The sequence below is a fragment of the Anser cygnoides genome, chromosome 4, assembly GCF_040182565.1.
Source record: "Anser cygnoides isolate HZ-2024a breed goose chromosome 4, Taihu_goose_T2T_genome, whole genome shotgun sequence".
Lineage (NCBI taxonomy): Eukaryota > Metazoa > Chordata > Aves > Anseriformes > Anatidae > Anser > Anser cygnoides.
The window spans coordinates 63,541,576-63,561,466 of NC_089876.1; the positions used below are offsets into that span (position 1 = coordinate 63,541,576).

General features: G+C 43.7%; 1 protein-coding gene across 11 annotated transcripts in view; it reads left to right on the forward strand.

Moving 5' to 3' along the window:
* CSGALNACT1 (chondroitin sulfate N-acetylgalactosaminyltransferase 1) overlaps positions 1-19,891 on the forward strand; it is a 63,702-nt gene that overhangs the window by 25,797 nt on the left and 18,014 nt on the right. For all 11 annotated transcript variants that reach the window (XR_010831217.1, XM_066996280.1, XM_048049732.2 and 8 more), the window contains 4 exons: positions 6,979-7,235; positions 9,015-9,936; positions 17,868-18,084; positions 19,313-19,414. Coding sequence is in view for 10 of the 11 variants with exons in the window: in XM_066996280.1 (XP_066852381.1) it covers positions 9,303-9,936; positions 17,868-18,084; positions 19,313-19,414 (953 nt within the window). In the remaining variant the exon portion in view is untranslated. The remainder of the gene's footprint in view (positions 1-6,978; positions 7,236-9,014; positions 9,937-17,867; positions 18,085-19,312; positions 19,415-19,891) is intronic.

The window sequence follows — 19,891 nt, forward strand, 5'->3', positions numbered from 1 at the left end:
TTTTGTGGGTGTATTGGAGTTCTGGCATTTTCAAAGAAACCCACAAAACGTGATATGAAGTGGAAAGGTGAAGCACCAATTGGTTAAGTTAAAACAAAATAGGCTGTTTAAACCTATTGAAATATTTTATTTCAAAATAGATTCACGTAAGTGATAGCGTATCATACATGGATACATGTCCTTATTCTCATGAAATCAATTGATCTAAGTAAAAACTTGCAGTTAGCTATGTTTTCAAGGATTTTTTTATTATTATTATTTTTGATTGTCTTCAGTTGTTTTCAATTCTTTTTTGGAAAAAGAATTTCATGACCAAGTAGATAGTACAGTATTAAATGTAAAAAGCCTTCCTTTTTCCTTCTGCCACAACCTCTTCTGCAGAAACTTTGCTGTAATTTATATTTTTAAATTCCTTTAATAAAGAATTGGCTAGCTTAGTGGTGAAGGTGGATTGGCTGAGATTTAAACGTTGCGTGTCTCAAAAAATTGAAAAGATATTTGGAAACTTCCTCTAGGAGATTTTTTCAATTGAAGTAACTAAGAAAGCTCAGGCTTTTCAAAGAATTAGCAGAGGCCTCTTTTCTGATATATCAAGGAAATGCTAGGTGTTTGACCAAAACCACGTATCAGAACAGCAGTGGTGAGCTAAGTGGGACTCTGTAGCGTGTGTTGATTTTATAGTCAGTGCTAACCTGGAGGAGGAAGGAAACAGGGGGCTGACTCAGGGGACTGGTCCCTTCCTGCAGGTCAGTGCTGACCAGACTGATAGAGAAAAGCAGAGCCTGGGGGCTGGTACAGGAATTTTGATAGCTGTTAATGCTGCATGTTTTAGCGGTGTGTGTAGAGCTTTGCTAATCAGTCTCAATACCAAACCAGGTTGCAGTTATTTCCTGGCTTCCTTTGGAATGGAAACCACAGCTGAAGAGTAGTCCTGCAGAGCAGTGTTAGTTCTTGTCTTGATAGGTTTTGTTCAGCCTAGGTAACATCGCAAGACGTTTTTTCTCTTGCACCCTTTACTTTTCAGTATTTTATCTAAAGTGCTGCCTTGATACAACCTACCTAGGAAACCTCATTTGAAGAACAGGGAGAGGGCTCTGCAGGACCATGAAAATACAGCAGTAGGCTTGTGGGACATAGATGGCTCTCTTCTGTCCCCCATGTACCACACTCAGAAGGGAGGAAACCTCCTCCATTGCCATCTCTGCTGGAGCTAACGAAGTTCAAGTCCACCATTTAGCGTGGTACTAACTATCTTCTGCACGGGTGGTTTCTGACAGGGAGGGCAGGAGAGGATCTCCAGGTCAGACTGGATTGTTCAGGCCCCATAAAATAGCCTTGCTATCTTTCAAGGACTTTTATAAGATAGGGATCTAAGTCGTTGTTGCTGTACTTTATTACTTAACAGCTCCTCTCGGAGCGGTGGAATTCCATTGCGCTTGGCAGCTCCAGCTGAACGGCTAGTCTGGTGGCAGATGAATGTGGGCGTGCTTATATAACCCTGACTAAAGATAAAATTGCAAAACACACGCTGCTTCTCATTCTGCACTCAGGTGGGAGAAATCAGAAAGGTAAAGGTGCAAGAATTCATGAGTTGAGATGAAGACAATTTCCACGTGTAATGGTTTCTTAGCAAGACGAATGCCATCATTTCCAGTGTCCCCCCCTTCCTCCTCCTTTACCCCAGCTTTTGTTGATGAGCCGTATGATGTGGAATCTCTCTTTGGCCAGCCAGGGCCAGCTGTCCTGGCTGTGTCCCCTCCCAGCTTCAGGTACACCCCCAGCCTCCTCGCTGGCAGGGCAGCCTGAGTAGTAGAAAAGCCCTTGGTAACTGCAATGGTTAAAAACATCAGTGTGTTATCACCACTATTTTCATCAAAAATCTGAAACACAGCATCACACAAGCCTATGTGAAGAAAATAAACCCCATCCCAGCCAAAACCGTGAGAGTAACACAAGTTCATGCATTTTTATCAATGGAGAAAAAGCTCATGCTTAGTTAGAAGCATGCTAAATCCTTCACCGGTTTGTGATGTACATCGCGGGTCTGTGCACATACACTGGGCTCCAGATTTCATCAGTGTCAATCACTGAGTGCATGTGTATAAACATTACATGTGAAGGAACAGCATTTTTCATGTCCAGACTTAAACGGATGAGCAAAATCTAGTCTATTGCTTGTTTTAATGACAGCATATTAAAAGTGTTTTTTTTGTTGTTTTTTTTTTTTTTTTCCGTGCATCTTATGCTGACTCTAAGCCAATTCAGAAGCTGTTATATCTTAGTGTTATGCTTAAACTGAGTTTAGTCTTTCTGGAAGCCCTCTAAATGCAAAGCAGTTATTGAATTAGATCTTTAAATGAAGTAAATTTAGCGCAGTAAACTTTAGCTGTTCTCTGGCTGCAGGTTGTCCTTGTTCTGTGAGCTAGTTTCCTGCAGAAAGGCTCTGTTCTTGGGAAGCATGCAGCTACCTGCAGTGTAGTACAGGGCTGTTGCAGCCTGCTGTCTTTGGGGTCAGCTGCCCTTTCTCACATCTACAAAACTGAGATGGCACTTACCAAAATGAAATGAAATTGAAGGTCATGGTCAGCAGATGCCAGTCTTCCAGCAAAGCTGCACATCTCAGCTGTCCAGCCCAGCAATTAATTTTTAGGACTGGCAATTGTAAGAGTTTAATTTACTCTCCAAAGACCAAGCATATCTTCAGGCCAGCTCAAATGCAGATTTGCCATCTCCATTTTAAGAAAATTGAAAACACTTTTGGAGCATCTGACTTCCTAAACCTCTGCAGGTCAGAGCATGCTAGGGAGAAATGGTTACTTAGGGAAAAGCCTTTTTCTTTTCTGTGCAGCATGGAGTCGGTGTCTGCATGAGTCACAGCATCTCTGAAGCAGCAATGCATGCTTGTCATCTGTTCTCTGCAGTTTCTCTTTGGAGCTTGACAGGGGATGATGCTTCTGTCACATTGCCCTCTGGGGTTTAAACAGAGTGGTGGAAACTTCCAGAGAAGTTTTGCAAACACATTGGTTTCCAAAGGATTTTTGGCATTTGTGGTTACTTTGTAAAAGGAAGCAGACTGCTATGTTTTCTAGCACTGAGCAGAGCATTTTGCCTGTCTTGCTCTGTTGCAAACAAACACGAGTAAAATGTTATGCGTGCCTGGAGAGCCTTGTGGTACAAACTGGGCAAAATTTGGGGATTTCTGAGGAAAAGGTGGGTTTCTGACTCGTTCTCACAGTTCTTCTGGAGGTGTCCCGTAGCACAGCCAACTAACAGTGGTACTGAGAACGTGTGGGCTTCTGTAACTACAAGCTACTGCGTTTAGCAGAGGGAGGTGGTGTATTGTGGAAGGGTGTGTGGTGTGGTGTGGTAAAAATCTGAGTGTCTCACGCAAAAATCACTTCCCTAATGCAGACTCATGCAATTGCTTCTGTGGAAAACAGCCGGGTCTTCAACAGGTAATGCTTCTGGAGGAGAATTGATGCAGTTACTTAAAGGAAAACCGTTCTCTTTTGTAGTAAATGGTGTTGGTTTGTGGAGATAATTTTAGACATTGGTTCTTTTGGAATGTAGTTAGAAATTGAGGTTTAACACTTACATTGTGGTTTTTTTTTGTTGTTTGTTTTATTTTTTGTTTTTGCTTTAAAATTCATTTCTTTACAAGGAAGAGTGGAAAGCTAGGGTACTTTCACTCCTGTGTTTGTATCCATGTCGATACATCTACAGAAATAAACAGGCAGGACAGGCGGGCCCCAATACTCCCGAGATTTTGCATTAGAACTAATGATTACTGTAAAAACTATATTTCATATTGAAACTATACCATGCTTACTGCTTATAAGAGCAGAAGACTTTCAGAGTGCCTCTGGATTTCTGTCCTGGACTGTCTTTGGGAAAGAATCACCTGCACAAACACGGAGACTGCATCCAGGTGGATGATCTAATGCACCAAGTACACATGGACCTCCAAACTCCACTGGAGAGGCTTGGCAGTCAGTGTGGTTAGGTAAAGTTACTGATTTACCCTGATAAGAGGGAAATGATCAAAATAGCAGCCTGAGGGGCTGGAGTACTAATGAATGTAGAAGTGATAATTTCAGTATTGTTTGTTGTTTTTTTTTTTTTAACTTTTAGAGTGAGGAGCATATAGGTGTATCTTGAAGGTAAACCCAGCTACTACTCGTTTCCTTCACAAGAGCAGAGCATAGTGTTTCCATTGCCAGTCATCATTTTGAGGGTTTCTTGGTTTGTTTAAGACTGCTTCTAAGAGTTGTGGCACCCGATTTGCAAGATGATTGGATTGTAATTGTTAATTATAGAGGGGAACAGTGTAATTGTCTTCCTGTGGGTGGAGTTAGACACTTTTCTCTTGGAGATTACAGGTGGCAATGTGTGCAAGATTTTCTATAAAATAGCTCTGGAATCAGATTAAGAAATAAAGGTTTTTTACCTTTAAGTTAGCTACTGTCTTCAGGTAGCATTTAGCTTTTGACAATTTTAGTCAGCATTTTGATTCTGGATGCAATTTCTTAGCAATCCTTTATTCCTCTTTCAAGTGTTGTGTGAATTGCAAACCAGATATTAGGATTTTAAGTGGTTTGTTTCGTATGTGTGAGTGTCAGCTCACGGGGGGGGGGGGGGGGCAGTGATACAGTTTTTAACAGGTGACAATAAAGAAAGACTGTGAAGGTGCATCCAGTCAGTTTAACAGATGGGCTCTTCCTTTTATGCAGCATTTTGTATAAGTCATCCCTGGGCAGACGACATAGATCGGATGCCATGGACTGAGCAGTAGTGAGAAATGATTTGTCATTAAGGAGAAATCATTTCTTCTTGCATTCCCTCCTCGTGCGTCTTAGACACTGGTGAGACTAGATTTTAAACCCTGTGACATGTTCCCTGGTGATGAGTGGCTTGAGTTTCTGCCTGCTTGGGATGGTGGCATTGGGGCAATCTTGTTTCTAACATTTAAAGCAGATTAATTTGTCTGCAGTGCTATGCTCAGTCCTTGTAATTAGAAAGCTCAAGGCAAATGCCAAGTGGCTGCAGTATTTTTTTGTAAGGCACTTAGTCTGGGTGAAACATCTGTTTCCTTCTCCCTGCGGCTCATTTTGGTGGTTAATATGATTCTAGTGAAATCTCACCGTGACGTGTGCTGCTGTTCAGTGAGGACCTTTCAAACACCTACATGAAAACTAATTGCAGCTTCTGCCATTCACCATTTAAAAAAAAAAAAAACACAAAAGTTTTGTTTTCTAAAATGGCAATTGCTAGTCTCAGTTAAACCTGTGATGAGAAGCTGTGGCAGAAAGTACGTAAAAACATGGGGTTATTTGGCATTGTCCATGCCATACATGCTGAGAGACTGTTGTCTGCAGATATGACTGTTCTTCTGCCATCTGTTTCTGTCCTCAACATGAAGAGTAAAGAGAGTGCAGAGCTCAGAGGGGAGAAGCCTATATAAAGATATAATGTTTATATTATTTTGAGTCTCTCTTCTGCATGAATTCACGCTTTGGTCTTTTGAGTGCCAAAAATTCAGGCTTGAAACATGCTGTTTTTTTATGTTTTTATTTCCTGTACCTCCATAGTCCGTTAAAAATCCAGATGCTGGTGAGTAAGAGTAGGGGGTACATGCCATCCAAAGTTTCAGACCAATTTTCCTAATTTTTGCCACTCCCAGTGGCTGGGTGCAGCACCTTCCACTGTACAGAGCAGCTTTCGCGGTGCTTGCAGTGGGGACAGAACCTGCTGCTTCGTTCAGGTCGTCTTCAGGGCCAGGCTCCCTGACACACATGAAAAGCACCTCTGTGAGCCAGGCTGACCTCTGGCTGGGCTAGCAGGTTGAGCTGAGGTTGAAGATGTTTTGGCAAACAGAGCCTTTTTTAGAATTCATGTTCTTTTCCTTGGCTATCAGACTAACGCCTGTGTGTTCGTTAAAGCTCCTCTTTGCAAACAGACTAATACTACTCGATGCAGCTGACTGCTGTCAAACACAGAGGTGTTTTTGTCAGTTCCTGGAAAAAACTGACATTTCATTTTGTCTCCACTTCACCTCAGGCTCGCTCAGTTGGTGTGAGACTGTAGGTCTGGCGAAATCAACAGGATGGTTGTTAGGAGGAGTTTTCCCATCCCTGGCTTGCTGGTACTGTCTGCGCAGCTGAGATGCTGCAGCCGTGACCACCTTCAGTGTTGACTTCAGCTGCTTTTTTTGGCACTGGCACGGATGGAGACTGCTTTCACAAGCACGTCTATCAGATAGCACAGTACAGTAGCATCTCTATATTTAAGTATCAATTGCAGTCTGTAAAGCAGTGTCTCCAAAGCCACCAGTCCAACTTAATAAGACAGCTCTCGCAACAGAGGGCAAGAAATAAGTGCTTGTTGTTAGGATGCCTCCAGCTGTGATGGTAAAATCTCCCTGAAGGAGGTAGAAATACCCATGGTGTGAATTTCTTGTAATGACAATGCTGGTTCAAAGGACAGAGTAGCTCAATTAATTTATTGTCCCAAAATGTGTTTAAGATGCTTCACTGATGGGTAAGATTACAAACCAGAAAACTAGTCAGGAAAAAGAGTCCCCTAAAGAGAGACCCAGTATGTTTGAGCAAATACAGCTATATATGCACATATATTTTAAGGTCAATGTTTGAAGAGCTCTTCACCCAAAACCTGAATCCAATGCTGCTTATAGAAATGAAATTGTGTGTTTATCTAAGCCATTGGGATGTAATTTCAGTTTAGGCCATGTTAGCACAACTAATCCTTTCAGTGATGTTCAGCTTCTGCCAATTCAGTCAATGGACTAATTGTGTGAACTGAAGCATACAAGCACAGCAGTGCTTTATGTACTGCATCTCACCACTTCCTGACCCTGTCTCACTGCACACTACCTTCTTGCAGTCCTCTAGCCAGATCTGTTGTAGAGTTAGAACTGCCCAGCTTAATTTCCGTGCTCTGACAAGCTCCTTTACGTTGCAGGAGGCCAACTTTTATAGTGCATCCATAGGAAGCGTCTCCACTACAGCCCTTCACTGCGCAGGAGGCAGACTGAAGATGTAGGCAGCTGGCAAATGTGAAAGCAATGAAGAGGTGTTGTGAGGTTGACAGTGCTTTTTATAGTACGTGCGTTTTCTGGGAAGGACATAAGAAGGGAGATAAACAAGAGATGATTGTGGCAAGCTGAGAAGCAGCTGTAGCAGACCAAGATGTTCCAAAGAGAAGATCACTGCAGAAAGGTAAGGATGTCAACTTCGTCCTGTTCTTTTTCCGGTTGCTTAAATATTTTCTTCAACATCAGCAATTCTTCCTTTGAAAACACTGATGTTTTCTGGAGAATCCTGTAAATACTAAATAGCCATCCAGCATTATTTTGAGAAAAATAATGGTAATATTTTTATAGCTTGCTCTAGTCCCTTCAATTCCTCCTCTATTTTTTTAAGTAAATCTTCAGACTGCTAAAATATTGATAATAGCTAAAATATCAGGAATATCACTGGATAATTGCTGCATACAGAGTAATAGGCCAGCAAGACACTGACGTTGATAAAAAGTCCTACAGAAGTCCTTGGCTTGACACTAGAAATAACTCTGAAAAGCACGTGCTTTCTTAGATAAACTGTTTTTACCTAGGGGTCTGCCAGAAAGGATGTCTGACTAATGAGGCTACAAATCTCTGTTGCAAAAGCCTGTCATAATGGAATGCAAGCATCCAAGAGGAGACTAGGGAGGGCTTAATTTGATTGTGTTCGAGTCTAACTATGCACTCTCACAGTGTAATCTAGGATGTTACTCAGCTTTGCTCTAAGTCTACTGTCAGACTAATAAATGAAGAAGTTCCTTTCATAGGTCCGGACTTGTGCCAAAACTGAGGGGTTTTGAAAATCCCACTGGTAGTGTTGTCAGCATAATTGTTTTAATGTAGCTTACGTCTAGATCAATATTGATGTTAAGTCATCTAATTTTTCTTTCCTGTTTTTAACTGTACTCAAGGAAGCCTTATTAAAAAAGAAAATTAAAGAAAAAAAGATTATGTTCAGAGTTTTAGCTTCCCTTAGTTTTAAAAATGCCTAGGTTGATTTTCCCTAAACCTCCTCTTTGGTTTTTACTCCTGGGCAGAGAGCATATGTGGAAAACAGAGTAGTACGAGGCGTTGTTGCAAGACATTTTTTTAATGTTATGAGAAACCAAAGAGGGCCTTAAAATGATGATACAGCCTGCTGGATGGAAACAAAGCTTCCCCTCATTTTGAGTAAGACTTGATCCGAATGCTTCTGAAAAACCCTGTCTCTAGTTCTTTGTGTTTATCCTCCCAGGATAAACCTGGAGCACCTGGGAGGATATGTCAAACTTAAGCAGAGTTTCAGCAATTGGCCTTGATAGGATTCTAGTTTCTTTCTGTATTGTCACCTGTTAAAAACCTTGTCACTGTTCCCTCTTGGGCTGACACTCACACACACCAAACAAAATACCTGGTTTGCAATTCGTAGACTCTAGTAGGAGCTAGTTCTAGAAACTAGAATTGCTGCTCCAGATCGAGCTTCATGTATTTGAACAGGACCACGTTTGCCACCTGGTGTTTTGGAAGAACATGCCTGGAAGCTGAAGCGTGTTGTATATCCGTGGGACTGCCTGCCTTCAAAATGTGTGCGCTCCAGGAGCTGAGAACTTGGAGGGCCAGCATTGCTTGGATGAGCTGAGCCGCCTTAGCACCTGACTGGGAAGTAACAGATGATGACTTCCTGGTAGTCCTAAAGCATGACAGACTCTGAGGCCTGGATTAGATTTTTCATCGGCAATGGGCCTGGTCATGGTGTTAAAATGAAGCACGTGCGTGCAGGATTGTGTGCATAAAGGTCTTAGCACCTCCTGGATGTTAGCACAAGCACCTCACAGCTCTGAGATTCACCAGAGCAGTTCAGAAATGACAGTAAATTCATAGGATGCTCTTGACAGTGCAGACTGACTGACCAAATTCTAATGTGCCTGAACAACTGTCCTTGTCATTTGTCTTTCAGGTCCTCAGGCTCCATCAGACACCAGCTGAGCACATTGCAGCAGTGCAGGTGTTACCATGAGGATCAGGAGGTGTCCTGCCTGCTCTGCAGCTTGTCTTCTGGTCCTGCTAGGTAAACACCAGAGAGAGCCCAAAATGCGGGCAGAGCACCCATTTTAAGAGAGCTGACAAGCCAGTTCCTGTCCATACATGCATCTGTGGAAGAGTACTCCAAATCCAGGGGCCTCTGTGGCGCTGCATGGATGTAAGAACTGTTGCACCTCTAGGCTTAGACTCTGCTTTTTGAGAAATGATGCTCCGGCGAGGGTTTATTATATTTCTCCCCCGACTCGTAGGCCTGCTGGTGGTGGCCTGTTGCTCCGTGTCTATCGTTTACATGTTGGCTTGCACGCCCAGGGGTGACAACGAGCAGCTTGCCTTGCCCAGGGTGCACAGTCCGACTGTGAAGGAGGGGTACGAAGCTATTCTGCAGGAGCGAGAAGAGCAGCACCGCAATTACATCGTCAGCTTGAAGAAACAAATTGCCCAGCTGAAGGCTGAGCTCCAGGGCAGGAGCGAACAGCTTAAGAACGTGCAGGACCAGTTCCCAGACCCCTTGGATGTTCGGCTTGACCCCGGTAACTCAGAGAAGGCCCAGGCTAACCTGCTGGCTTTCCTCCGTTCCCAAATAGACAGAGCAGAGGTGCACAGCGGCGTTAAGCTGTCCACGGAGTACGCGGCCGTGCCCTTTGAGAGCTTTACCCTGCAGAAGGTGTACCAGCTGGAGATGGGGCTGACGCGCCACCCAGAAGAGAAGCCCGTGAGGAAGGATAAGCGAGATGAGCTGGTGGAGGTGATCGAGTTAGCCGTTGGGAGTCTGAACAATCCAGAGGGAGACAGCAACGCAAAGCGCCGTGTGTACACAGCCTCAGACTTCATTGAAGGTTTGTGTGCAGGCGGCGGGTTGGAGTCCACGTGCGTGGTGCTGCTGAGGGGGTGCGGTGTGGCAGCACACGTGTCTGAGACAGCGTTAGTGCTGTGAGCCAGTGAGGCTGCCTTGGGCACAGCTGCAGAGTGCCAGCTTTTCTGGGGAGCTGGACTTGGGGACAACAGAGCCTGTCAGTCTCTCGTAGTGACCACCAACACGTGCTTTGGGTTCTCTCGTCATGGTCACTTCAGAGCTGACAAAGCAAGGAATAAATCACAGGCTGTAATCCCACCTCTGTCACCAGTGTTAAAGTTTGCACTTCCAGTTCAAACCCAAACTCTGGTGTTGCCCTCACTCCACCTGCACAGTTCCACCCGAGGCAACGGGGCCGTGGTGAGACAGGTTCTGAGGGCGGCAGCTGAGGAGCTCAGGAACTCAGCTGATGCCACCTGTAGCCTCAAAAGGCTATGGAAACCTCAACCTTTAAAAGGAATCTCCCATACTGGGGGTGGATTCTAAACTGAGCCCTTGGATTCTTACATGAGGTGACACGTGGCTTACCCATTCAGCGGTGAAGTAATTGAGAGGGGGGGAGTCCTGCACGTGCCTCAGAAGCCTTTGAGTTCTGCAAGGAGTTAAACAGACACTTGTCTTCACTCGTACATACGATACTGAGGCAGTCAGCGTGGATTTTTAAAGTGCCACTTCTAACAACCAGTTTTTACATCCTGCCTTCTGTCCCTCTGTCTGAAATGCCTACTTGTTTCCAGCCAGGTGCTTTTTCCTAGCCAGAGGCACCAGATGTATTCCGGCAGCTGTGAAGTCTGAGCTCTGAGTTAAAGGACAGGGATGTGTGCAGCAGAAACGTATAGGACAAGATTTCACAGATCTTGTTTCCAAGGGCTCACGACTGTTTCTTAGCGACTAAGAAAGCTTACGTCTTGCCTTGTAATATGGCCGTCCTAGTTTCACTTCACGGGAACTGTTATGTTCCCTGTTTGTCGTTCAGTAATGTTGTCTGTGAGAGAGATTTAATCCACAGCTGAGCTAGCTGAGTTTGACAGAGGAGGAGAAACTTGTCTTCCTGATCCTGAGATGATCTTGCTGCAGACTCGGAGGGCTTGTAGGTAAGACGCCCACCTTTTATGGAATGGCTGCTTTGTGCTGAACACAAGCCCCTGTGCTTATCCCGCATTACTACCGATTTTGCTGTTAATTGTTCTCTTCACCTAGCTTTAATGAACAGAGCAAGATGCATCCTCCATGTGATGACCGAACTCTTGCTGTTGTGCGGTGGCCAGTTCCCGGCTGCTCTGCGTGTTTCTCTGGTGACCGTGGTGTGCAGAGAAGCAGATTCCTGAGGCCGTGCCAGGTCACACCTGCAGGTGGGCAGGTGCCTCCCACAGCCTGGGCACAAGTTGGTCAGACTGGAGGCCCTGCTGAGGCAGGTCCTGGCTCTCTTCTGGTCCCAGCATTTCTTCCATGCCAGCCAAATTCTTCTTGCTCAGAGATGGGACAAGGGCATGGGCGGAGAACTGGCAAGTTCTCCTGCCTGTTAGCAGTTGAGTGCAGCACGGGGCTACTTGCTTCTAGTCTGCTTCCTGCGGCTTGCTCAGTTTACCATTTCAAAATGTTGCCACTGTTTATTATAGGAGCTGTCGTCATACTCTGAGGATCTGAACAAGCACGTATGAGTGTTTGGCACCAGTTGCTTCACAGGGAGAGGCTGAGGAGAAAGGAGGAGACATTTCTTGCTGTATATTGCTCAATATTTCACTGAAGTTACCTTTCTCTTAGAGCCTGCCTTTATGCACACACAACCCAGGGGCTTTGCCTGCTTACCAGTGCTGTCCTTGAGGAACAAGGCAGAAACCGGTGTGCAGGCAGGCGTGTGGAAGGGATGCATGCTGCAGCTCTGCAGTGCTGGCTCTGTGGTTTGTTTTCATGCACTAATTGCCTCGTTGACTTACACATTCAGTAATGAGTGAATTCAGAAGGAGGGAGCCTCACCTGCAACTCGGTGTGAGCTCAAGAAACCTGCCTTGTGTCCTCCCCTGCAAGGCAGGTGCCTCTGTAAATGAAAGGTAACAAATCCTTATTCTTACTCAGCTGTGCAGACTGATTTGTTTGCAAATGTAGGGATCCACGCATTCAATCTGGACACAAAGAGCTGATTTGGCAGAAGATCTCCCTGCAGAGTTGCTTTGGAAGTTTGTCACCTCTTGGCAGTCTTTCCCACATCCTCCATTCTCCAAGAACAGCAAAAACTGCAGATCAAAGCACAAAACAAATCCATTGCGCTGTATATCATGAGGAGAAGAGAGAGGGGTTCCAATTCTGCATTTCACGTATCAGTTGGACTCAAAACTTGCTTTGGAGACAACCCCTGTGTAACAAGTTAGTAACAGGCTGGATTTCGTGGCAGCTTCTGGCTGCTTTGCACCAGTTGAGCAACACAGCAACCATGAGTGGTGTTACCCAGCCAGCAGAGCCAGCTGTTTCCATTTTCTAGAGCTGCCCTGCGTAGCTGGAGCTTTCTGGGAGATGTGACCCAGTTCTGCATTGGAAGTAATAACACTTAACCCTCTTTTTGTCATCCAGCTGCTTCAGAAACAACAGCACACGTGAGCTGCGTGCATCCCTTATGTTAAAGATGGGGTTCCTGCTTTTGCCTTCAGGTTGGGCAGGTGGAGGGATGACACAAAAATCAGGTAATCGTGGTCAGGGATGGATTCAAAACCTGAACTGCTGCTGTTGATGTGAGACTTCTTTGTTTCTACCCAGTTCAGCAAGGCCTTTGACACCTGCTTTAGTCCTCTTTGCTCAAGTGTGCTGCTGATCCTGACTATTACTGGCATATCGAATGATGCAAGTAAACCATGTTTGCTTGAGGCTCTTGTGTGGATTTCTTTATTCTTGTGGCTCGCACCTGGTGCCTGCTATCACTTTTTCAGTGCTAGTTCATTGCTAACATGTACCAATAGGCAGAGTGATGGTGTGCTGCAATAAACTTCATTAGGGTCTGTATCTCTTTTTATTTTCTCCATTTTGTACCTTTACTCTTTGCAGAGTATTTCAGTATTCTTCAAATTCTTACATTTAAGGAGAAATATTTTGTCTCTGTGGCTGTGATCCCTAAAAATAAGTGTATCCTCTGCAGTTTATAGATAAAACTACTTGTGTGTGGGAATTAGACTGTGACCTTACTACCATACACCTGAGCTAAACTCCTTCTCAGCAGATCTGCGGTTACGTGAAATTTGGCTAGGCTTCTCAGACAGTTCTCCTTCCAGGAGTAATAGCTGACACATGGTGGAATTTTCCATTTTTTCTCACTCAAAACCAAGAGAACCACACCTTCTCCCTGGAGCCTGAACCACATCCGTCTGGCTGCTGCTCTGTTCCACTTTTCTGTTCACAGAGGCACTTGGGCTGTTCAGCTGCTCTGAGCCTCCCCTCAGCCACCTCGTTCCTCCCACTTCTACACCACGTTCACAGGTTTTCTGCCACAAGGAGTTACTAAGAAACAACATGGAAAAGATCCTAAACAGGCAAAGGATTGTTCTGTTTCCAGTAGAAAGCCAGTTGCTCAGTGGGCAGAATAGCAGGTCTGATCATTAATTTATGTAATTGCAGCAGAGCTGTTATAGATTTGGAAGTCATTCATTTTCTCAAAGACGGAGGTAATAATTTGAAGACTCTGAAAAGCCTGAGCAGTGTTAAAAAAGTGAATGTAATCACTGTCGGAGGATACTCTTTCACGATAGGAACAGTTCCAATAAAAAAACTCTGTGCATTGCTTCAGAAATGCCCTGTCACAGCACTGTCAAATATGCTGCATCATAAGTTTTCTACCTGAAGTGTGTGGCAGGCTAGTGATTGGAATGTTAAATGAGGTCTGAGACAAATGAAGAGGAGTGGCTTCGCCTTCTCAAATTGTTAGGTACTGGGGATGGGCTACCTGAGGCAGTTTCTCCCAGGAAGAAGACAGGGAGAAAGGATGATGCTCTTCCCTGAAGGATATGATGCTGTATCCCTCTCTCTGGAGAGGGAAGACCACTGTAGTATTGAATTATAAAGGGAACAATGAATACTGATAAGTCCTAAAAGTGGTTCCTACGGCATCCAGCAGAGTATCAGCAGTGAGCACCATTCCAGGGACTGTTTCTATTGGCAGCAGAAGACCATGAAACCTACGGTCTGTGGAACTGAGGCTGAAATTGGCATTCACTGAACAGCATTTTGATAAGATTGCATGACTGTGTGCTAGCTGTCACTTCCATATAGGTCTCTGAAGCTTGTTTGCCTGCCATGATGAGTAGAGATTGGGTATTTCCATTTCTTCAGAGTGCCCTGGGAATTGCTGTTCCAAAGACTTTACATTTACTGCTCTTTAGTCAGTCTTTCAGCCCAAGTCTCTTTTTTTGCTCTCACTTGTCCTTTTGCTTCATATTAGGGCTAGTCTCTGCTGACCCAGGGCTTCTGGTCACTTACCTTTTTATATTGGGTTTCCACAGGCTTTTTTTCTTGCCTCTGAAAGGAGCAGTGCAAATCCTGAAACACAGCTGCTGTAATGGAAGCAAGAGGTGATTGATTGATTAACCTTCTTTTGCCCATAGTGAACATCTAGCCTTTCCAAGGTACTCTATTTTCAGGAACAACCTTTTCAGGAAAGGGGTTTTTTTTGTTTTGTTTTCGGAACCTTTTTCTTCCCCTCCTTGTAGTTTATTTCTTAAACTTGAGACAGTTTGCATCTTTGAGTGATGTAAAAATTCCCAATGGCATAAGTGAAGCCGTGCCTTCAGAAATGGAAAAAAATCTTGTGAAAAGCAGGATGTTTTGCTGGGTGAGTCCCCACAGTGACTCAAGACATTCAGGCTCATTTCCAGGGCTTGCTGTCTGACCTTGGGCAAAGCACTTTGTTCCCTGTTTCTAAAAAAGCTGCATAACTTTCTGTCAGTTTAGGTGCTTATCCTGTAAGAAAGGAAAACAAGCGGTGTAAATGTGAACTGAGAATAGCTGTGTTTAATTACATGCATTAAACTCGCATACAGTTCTCTTTAAGATAAAATGTTAGGATTATAAATTCCTGGATTATCACCTTGCACAAAGAAGCCTTGCCTTCACCTAGGTTGCTTCTCTTCAGCTGTACTAGAAATCTTCAGCCAGAACAGAACTGAGGTGTTGGAAGAAGCCCCTGCTGATGTTTGTATAGTACTAGGAGGGGAGCCTTGGGTCGCCACATGCAGTCTGCTTTAAGCTGCCTCTTGTTTATTTGGCAAAGCTCACCTCGTTCCTCTAATACAGTATATATCTCTGGGGAAGAGGTGCTTATGGGGTTATTGTTTCTTGGCTGGAATAGGAGAGGATGTAGAAAAGAGTTTTAGATGTTGCCTGGTAGATATTAAGTTGGATAACTTAATTTGGATCTTTGCTGTTATGACAAATATTAATTCACTATGTCAAACGTAAAACATTCCTATCCATTTCTCTCTGGAGAAAATGCAAATTTAATTTATTTTTTTGTTTGTTTGTTTAGCTTAATAGCTTTTAGTCAAAAGGCTATGTTACCCTGCCACAACACAAACTTCCTTGGCAAGACCTGTGTTCAAAAACTGTAAATGAGTGCACCCAGCCATACACTCAGATTGGCAGCAAGCTTTCTGTCAGAATAAGTGAGAGAGCTGAATTGAAAGCCCCAGTTTCCATTCTCTGACCACCAGGAGGAGGAAATGTACAGACTGTTTGGTCAGCATTCAGATGATCTCTAGTGCAGGTTCAAGTTCAGTAACAGATGTAGTTTATGGTCTGTACCTTGGGCAGACTGTATAGAAAAAGCTAGGGGGAATCAAGGGCACAGTTTTACAAGATTGGCAGCAAAATAATGATGGATCTGCTATTTCATTGCATTCGTCTGCTATGCTTGAGGAATGGAGCATTTCTTGAATAAGCTTCTTTTAAAAGAAAAACACAACGGGAATAACAGATAATTTTTCTGCATATAATACTAACCAGCTGAAGTCCTCACTTAAGAATAAACACTTAGACAATGGTAGTGAAGATGGGGCAGTCCACAGAACTCACGCTAGATAAAACCACACCTCATGAATCTGTTGGATGGTCTGGGCACACCAATGTGAGACCTACAATGCAAGATGAAGAGCTTGTGTCACTTGGCCATTCAGAGGAGACTTTGACCTTGACTGCCACAAGAAATTTTTGCAGAGCCAATGATCTACAGGTCAGATGCACAGGAATGTTATACATCAAGGAATAACTAAGATGAAAGAAAAAAAAAAGCTATTGTTTTGGTTAAGCTGTTCTTCATAACCAGGTGAGAAGGAAAAAAAAAATCAAGCTGAGGCATTTTCTTCCAGGTATGTTTTCCTTGACTCTTGAATTTCTGAAGAGATGGAAAGCAATGCTATTACACTATTCCACTGATGAAGCTGTGAGTATTTTTACTGCAGGTGTAACTACTTAGAGCTAGCATTTCATTTTTCCTTCTTAAACTTAGTGGATTTAAGAAAAAGCTGTATGCACTGCAGGCCCTGAAGTGTCATGTTGATCAGATAAAATCTCTAGCCTCTTTGCCAACTACATTGTGTTTAAAGTATTGAGAGAGAGAGTTAGGAGAATCTTATCAAGCAGAGATAGAGCGCTGACAGCATTAAACTAGGATGCTACTTAGTGTCTTTGCTAACTGTTGTGCATTGTGCAAATTAACTAAAGCAAGAAGCCTTGGGCCCCTTACCAAGGTCAGTCTCTTAATAAGAGTGTGAGCCTGTCTTAAGAAACTGGCAGAAACTCGTCCTGCGGATGGACAAGAGCCGAGGAGCAACTGAGTCTGTGCAAAGACAAGAGGTCAACTAGCGTTGACGAGGAAGAGTCATCAACCTTCATCCCCACGACCCCCGATGACCACCACCAGGAGACACTGTGCAAGCACAGATTGGAGGAGCTTATGGAAATGACTCCTTGGAACTATTTTTAATATGAAGCGGGGATAGGTTATGAATATGTATAGGCACATTGTGAAACTTCATGCATATGTAAGTCTTTGCTGCATATAACCAAGGCAAATTGCCACATCAGGTGCACACGATTTTGGTGGGACTACCCCCCGTGTTGCCCAGCTCTGAATAAACATACCTACTTTACAATCTTACTGACTATGGAGTCCATTTTCCGCAAGTCAGTATCAGAATAGTATTTCAGTAGGACGTGACCGTTACTTTTACAGTTCATGCCAGCTGTCAGCGTGGGACTAATTTCACCCATGGAATGTGTTAAAAGCTCATTCTATATAGGAAATAAACACATCCAAAAGTACTGACCACCTAGTGTAGGAAATCCTGTCCAGAAACATGTCTGTGGACTTCCCTTACCTTAGCACCAGCTCTGATGAAGCAGCTTTGCCACGTCTGGAGTTTCTTTGAGCAGAAGGTGCAGAGCACCTCCCAGAAATGAGGAAATTAATGTGTTGATCAGGAAATTGTTTTTCTGAGAGATGGCTTAGTTGCTCATGCTGCGGAGAGGCAGGTTGCCTTTCGCAATATCTGCATCACCATTACCATGCATGCCGTGTGCTGGGGTGGAGGCTAAATGCCTGCAGCGTGCCATTGGATCAGTCTGAAAGCTAAGGACAGTATGTCTGCTGGGTTATACTGTGTGTGAGCAAATGGTAACCTTCGGGGGTTTGTAACTCAGCCAAGGCTAGGAGCGTGCTCGTCAGAATACCAAATGAGTCCTGCAGCCCAGGCTGTGTTGCTGCCAGAGTGACCACCTCCTCCAAACGACAGCAAATTGCATACTGATTTAATAGTAAATGTCTCGTGCCTCTGCTGCTTTTTCAGCTCAGGTGTAGCACATTAAGACTGCATCCTTTCCCTCCCCTACCCCAGAGCCCGTCTTTAATTCAAAAACTTCTCTTTTGTCTTCACGCAGGGATCTACCGCACAGAAAAAGACAAAGGCACGTTGTATGAGCTGACTTTCAAAGGAGACACGAAACATCAGTTCAAGAAGATTGTTCTATTTCGGCCGTTTGGTCCTGTAATGCAAGTCAAAAACGAAAATCTCAATATGGCTGACACACTTATTAATGTCATTGTGCCCTTGGCCAAGAGAGCTAGCAAATTTCGGCAATTCATGCAGAATTTCAGGTGGGTCTCCGTTCCAGCACTGCTTCTGCTTTATCTTGCTTATCTTACTTGCAAAGTAAGATGCAATTTCAGGAATTATCAAGGCCTCCCTCGGTAAAAGTTATGCTACTTTACATAACATCTCACTGTGCCATTAAGAAATCATTTTTGAGATTACAGAGACTGAAAGGCATCTTAATGCACTGTTTAGCAGTAAAAGCAATTGTATTTCAGTCATCAGGGTTTCTGATTTGCATGTACCTGGCTTATGTGTCTAAATCTGGTTTGCTGGGGCACACACTATTATGTGGCACTTGTAAGGATATCGTGCCGTTAGTAGCAGAGGAACACTGCAAGTGGAAAAAAAGGAATTTAGTGCTCCCAGACACTTTGCCAGGCCCTGTTTGAGAAAGAGATTAAGGCAATAAGAGGCAGAAAGGAAATGTATTTGAAATTCATGATAGTTAGTTTTAAACTCCTTTTCTTTTTCAGCATAGAGGTGCTGTTTGGAGGGAAAACTTAACTGAGATATAGTTTTACATAGCTGCCCAGAAAAGACTGTCTTAGCAACAGATACTGACTCTTGCAATGGGATTTGTTTTGCTAATTACAGCCATCTATAAATAGGCTCCTTGTCTAAATTAGCCATCTGATAAATGCTTTTTTGGGATGGGAAAAATCACCCTCTGGTCATGCTGATCTCTCTGCTGATGATAGGAGAAATCTTGCTGACTAAACATTGTGCAAGTGAGGCATGATGTCTATTGCTAGGTCAGATTGGTTGTATCCTTAGGCTGTTGGTTTGATCTCCAGTTGATATTAGATTTTAGGAAATGTTCCTTAACAAAATGCCAAAACTCTGAACTTGGAAATATCTGTTATAAAAACAAGGTTAAGAGGTAGAGGTCATACAGCTTGTTAAAAACCCTCTTCTCGTTCTTTTCATATTCTCTGAAGTGCTACATTCAATGCCTGCCTGATCGTTCTTGTGGCTGAATGGGCTGTTTGAGCATTGTCCTATTATTATAGCAAATGCCACTGAGAGAGTGGATGATAAATGTGCCTCAAATATAGTCCGAGGTCCCTTCTGACAGGCAGTGAGCCCTTTTGTCAGTACAGAGACCCTCGTCAGTGAGTCATGCCCTCAGGAATGCCTTCCAAGATCCACCTTACTCTGCCTGCAGCTGATGCTGGTTGCTGAAGAAAGCTAACTTGCAGGACAAGTCGTAAATCTGTCTCTGTTTTCTAGGGAAATGGGCATTCAGCAGGATGGGAGAATTCACCTCACTGTAGTTTACTTCGGAAAAGAACAAATGAATGAAGTCAAATCTATACTTGAAAATACCTCCAAGTAAGTATCTGAATTGCTGATGTACTGTTCAAACACAGCACTCGTACCATGAATTGGAGGCTAATTAGCTGCCCAAATTTGTAGCTGCACCAAAACGTCCTTGACTGCATTGGAGAAAACATTCTTTTGCTTCTATCAGATAAAAGCAGCATTATCCTGACAGTCCCAGATTTGCAGTTTCATGGTACTGGTCTCTATGGCCACAAAGCAGATTTTACTGAATTTACCTCTGTGCAGCTTTTCTTTCAAACTGGTAACAGTGCTCAGGCACAAACTTTCTTACTGCTTTTGAAGATGTCTCTTTAACTGTTAGGACTGAAGTCTGACTCCCAGAGTCAGGTGCAGACAATTTCAGTAGAGCACACGGGACCTAGGAGGTTTTGGCCATCTAACCAAAAGGTCTTGGCTAGATCTTCTGTAGCCCTTAGTTATAATTTCCACGCTGGAAGAAGATCCTTATATAGACACAGTAATATG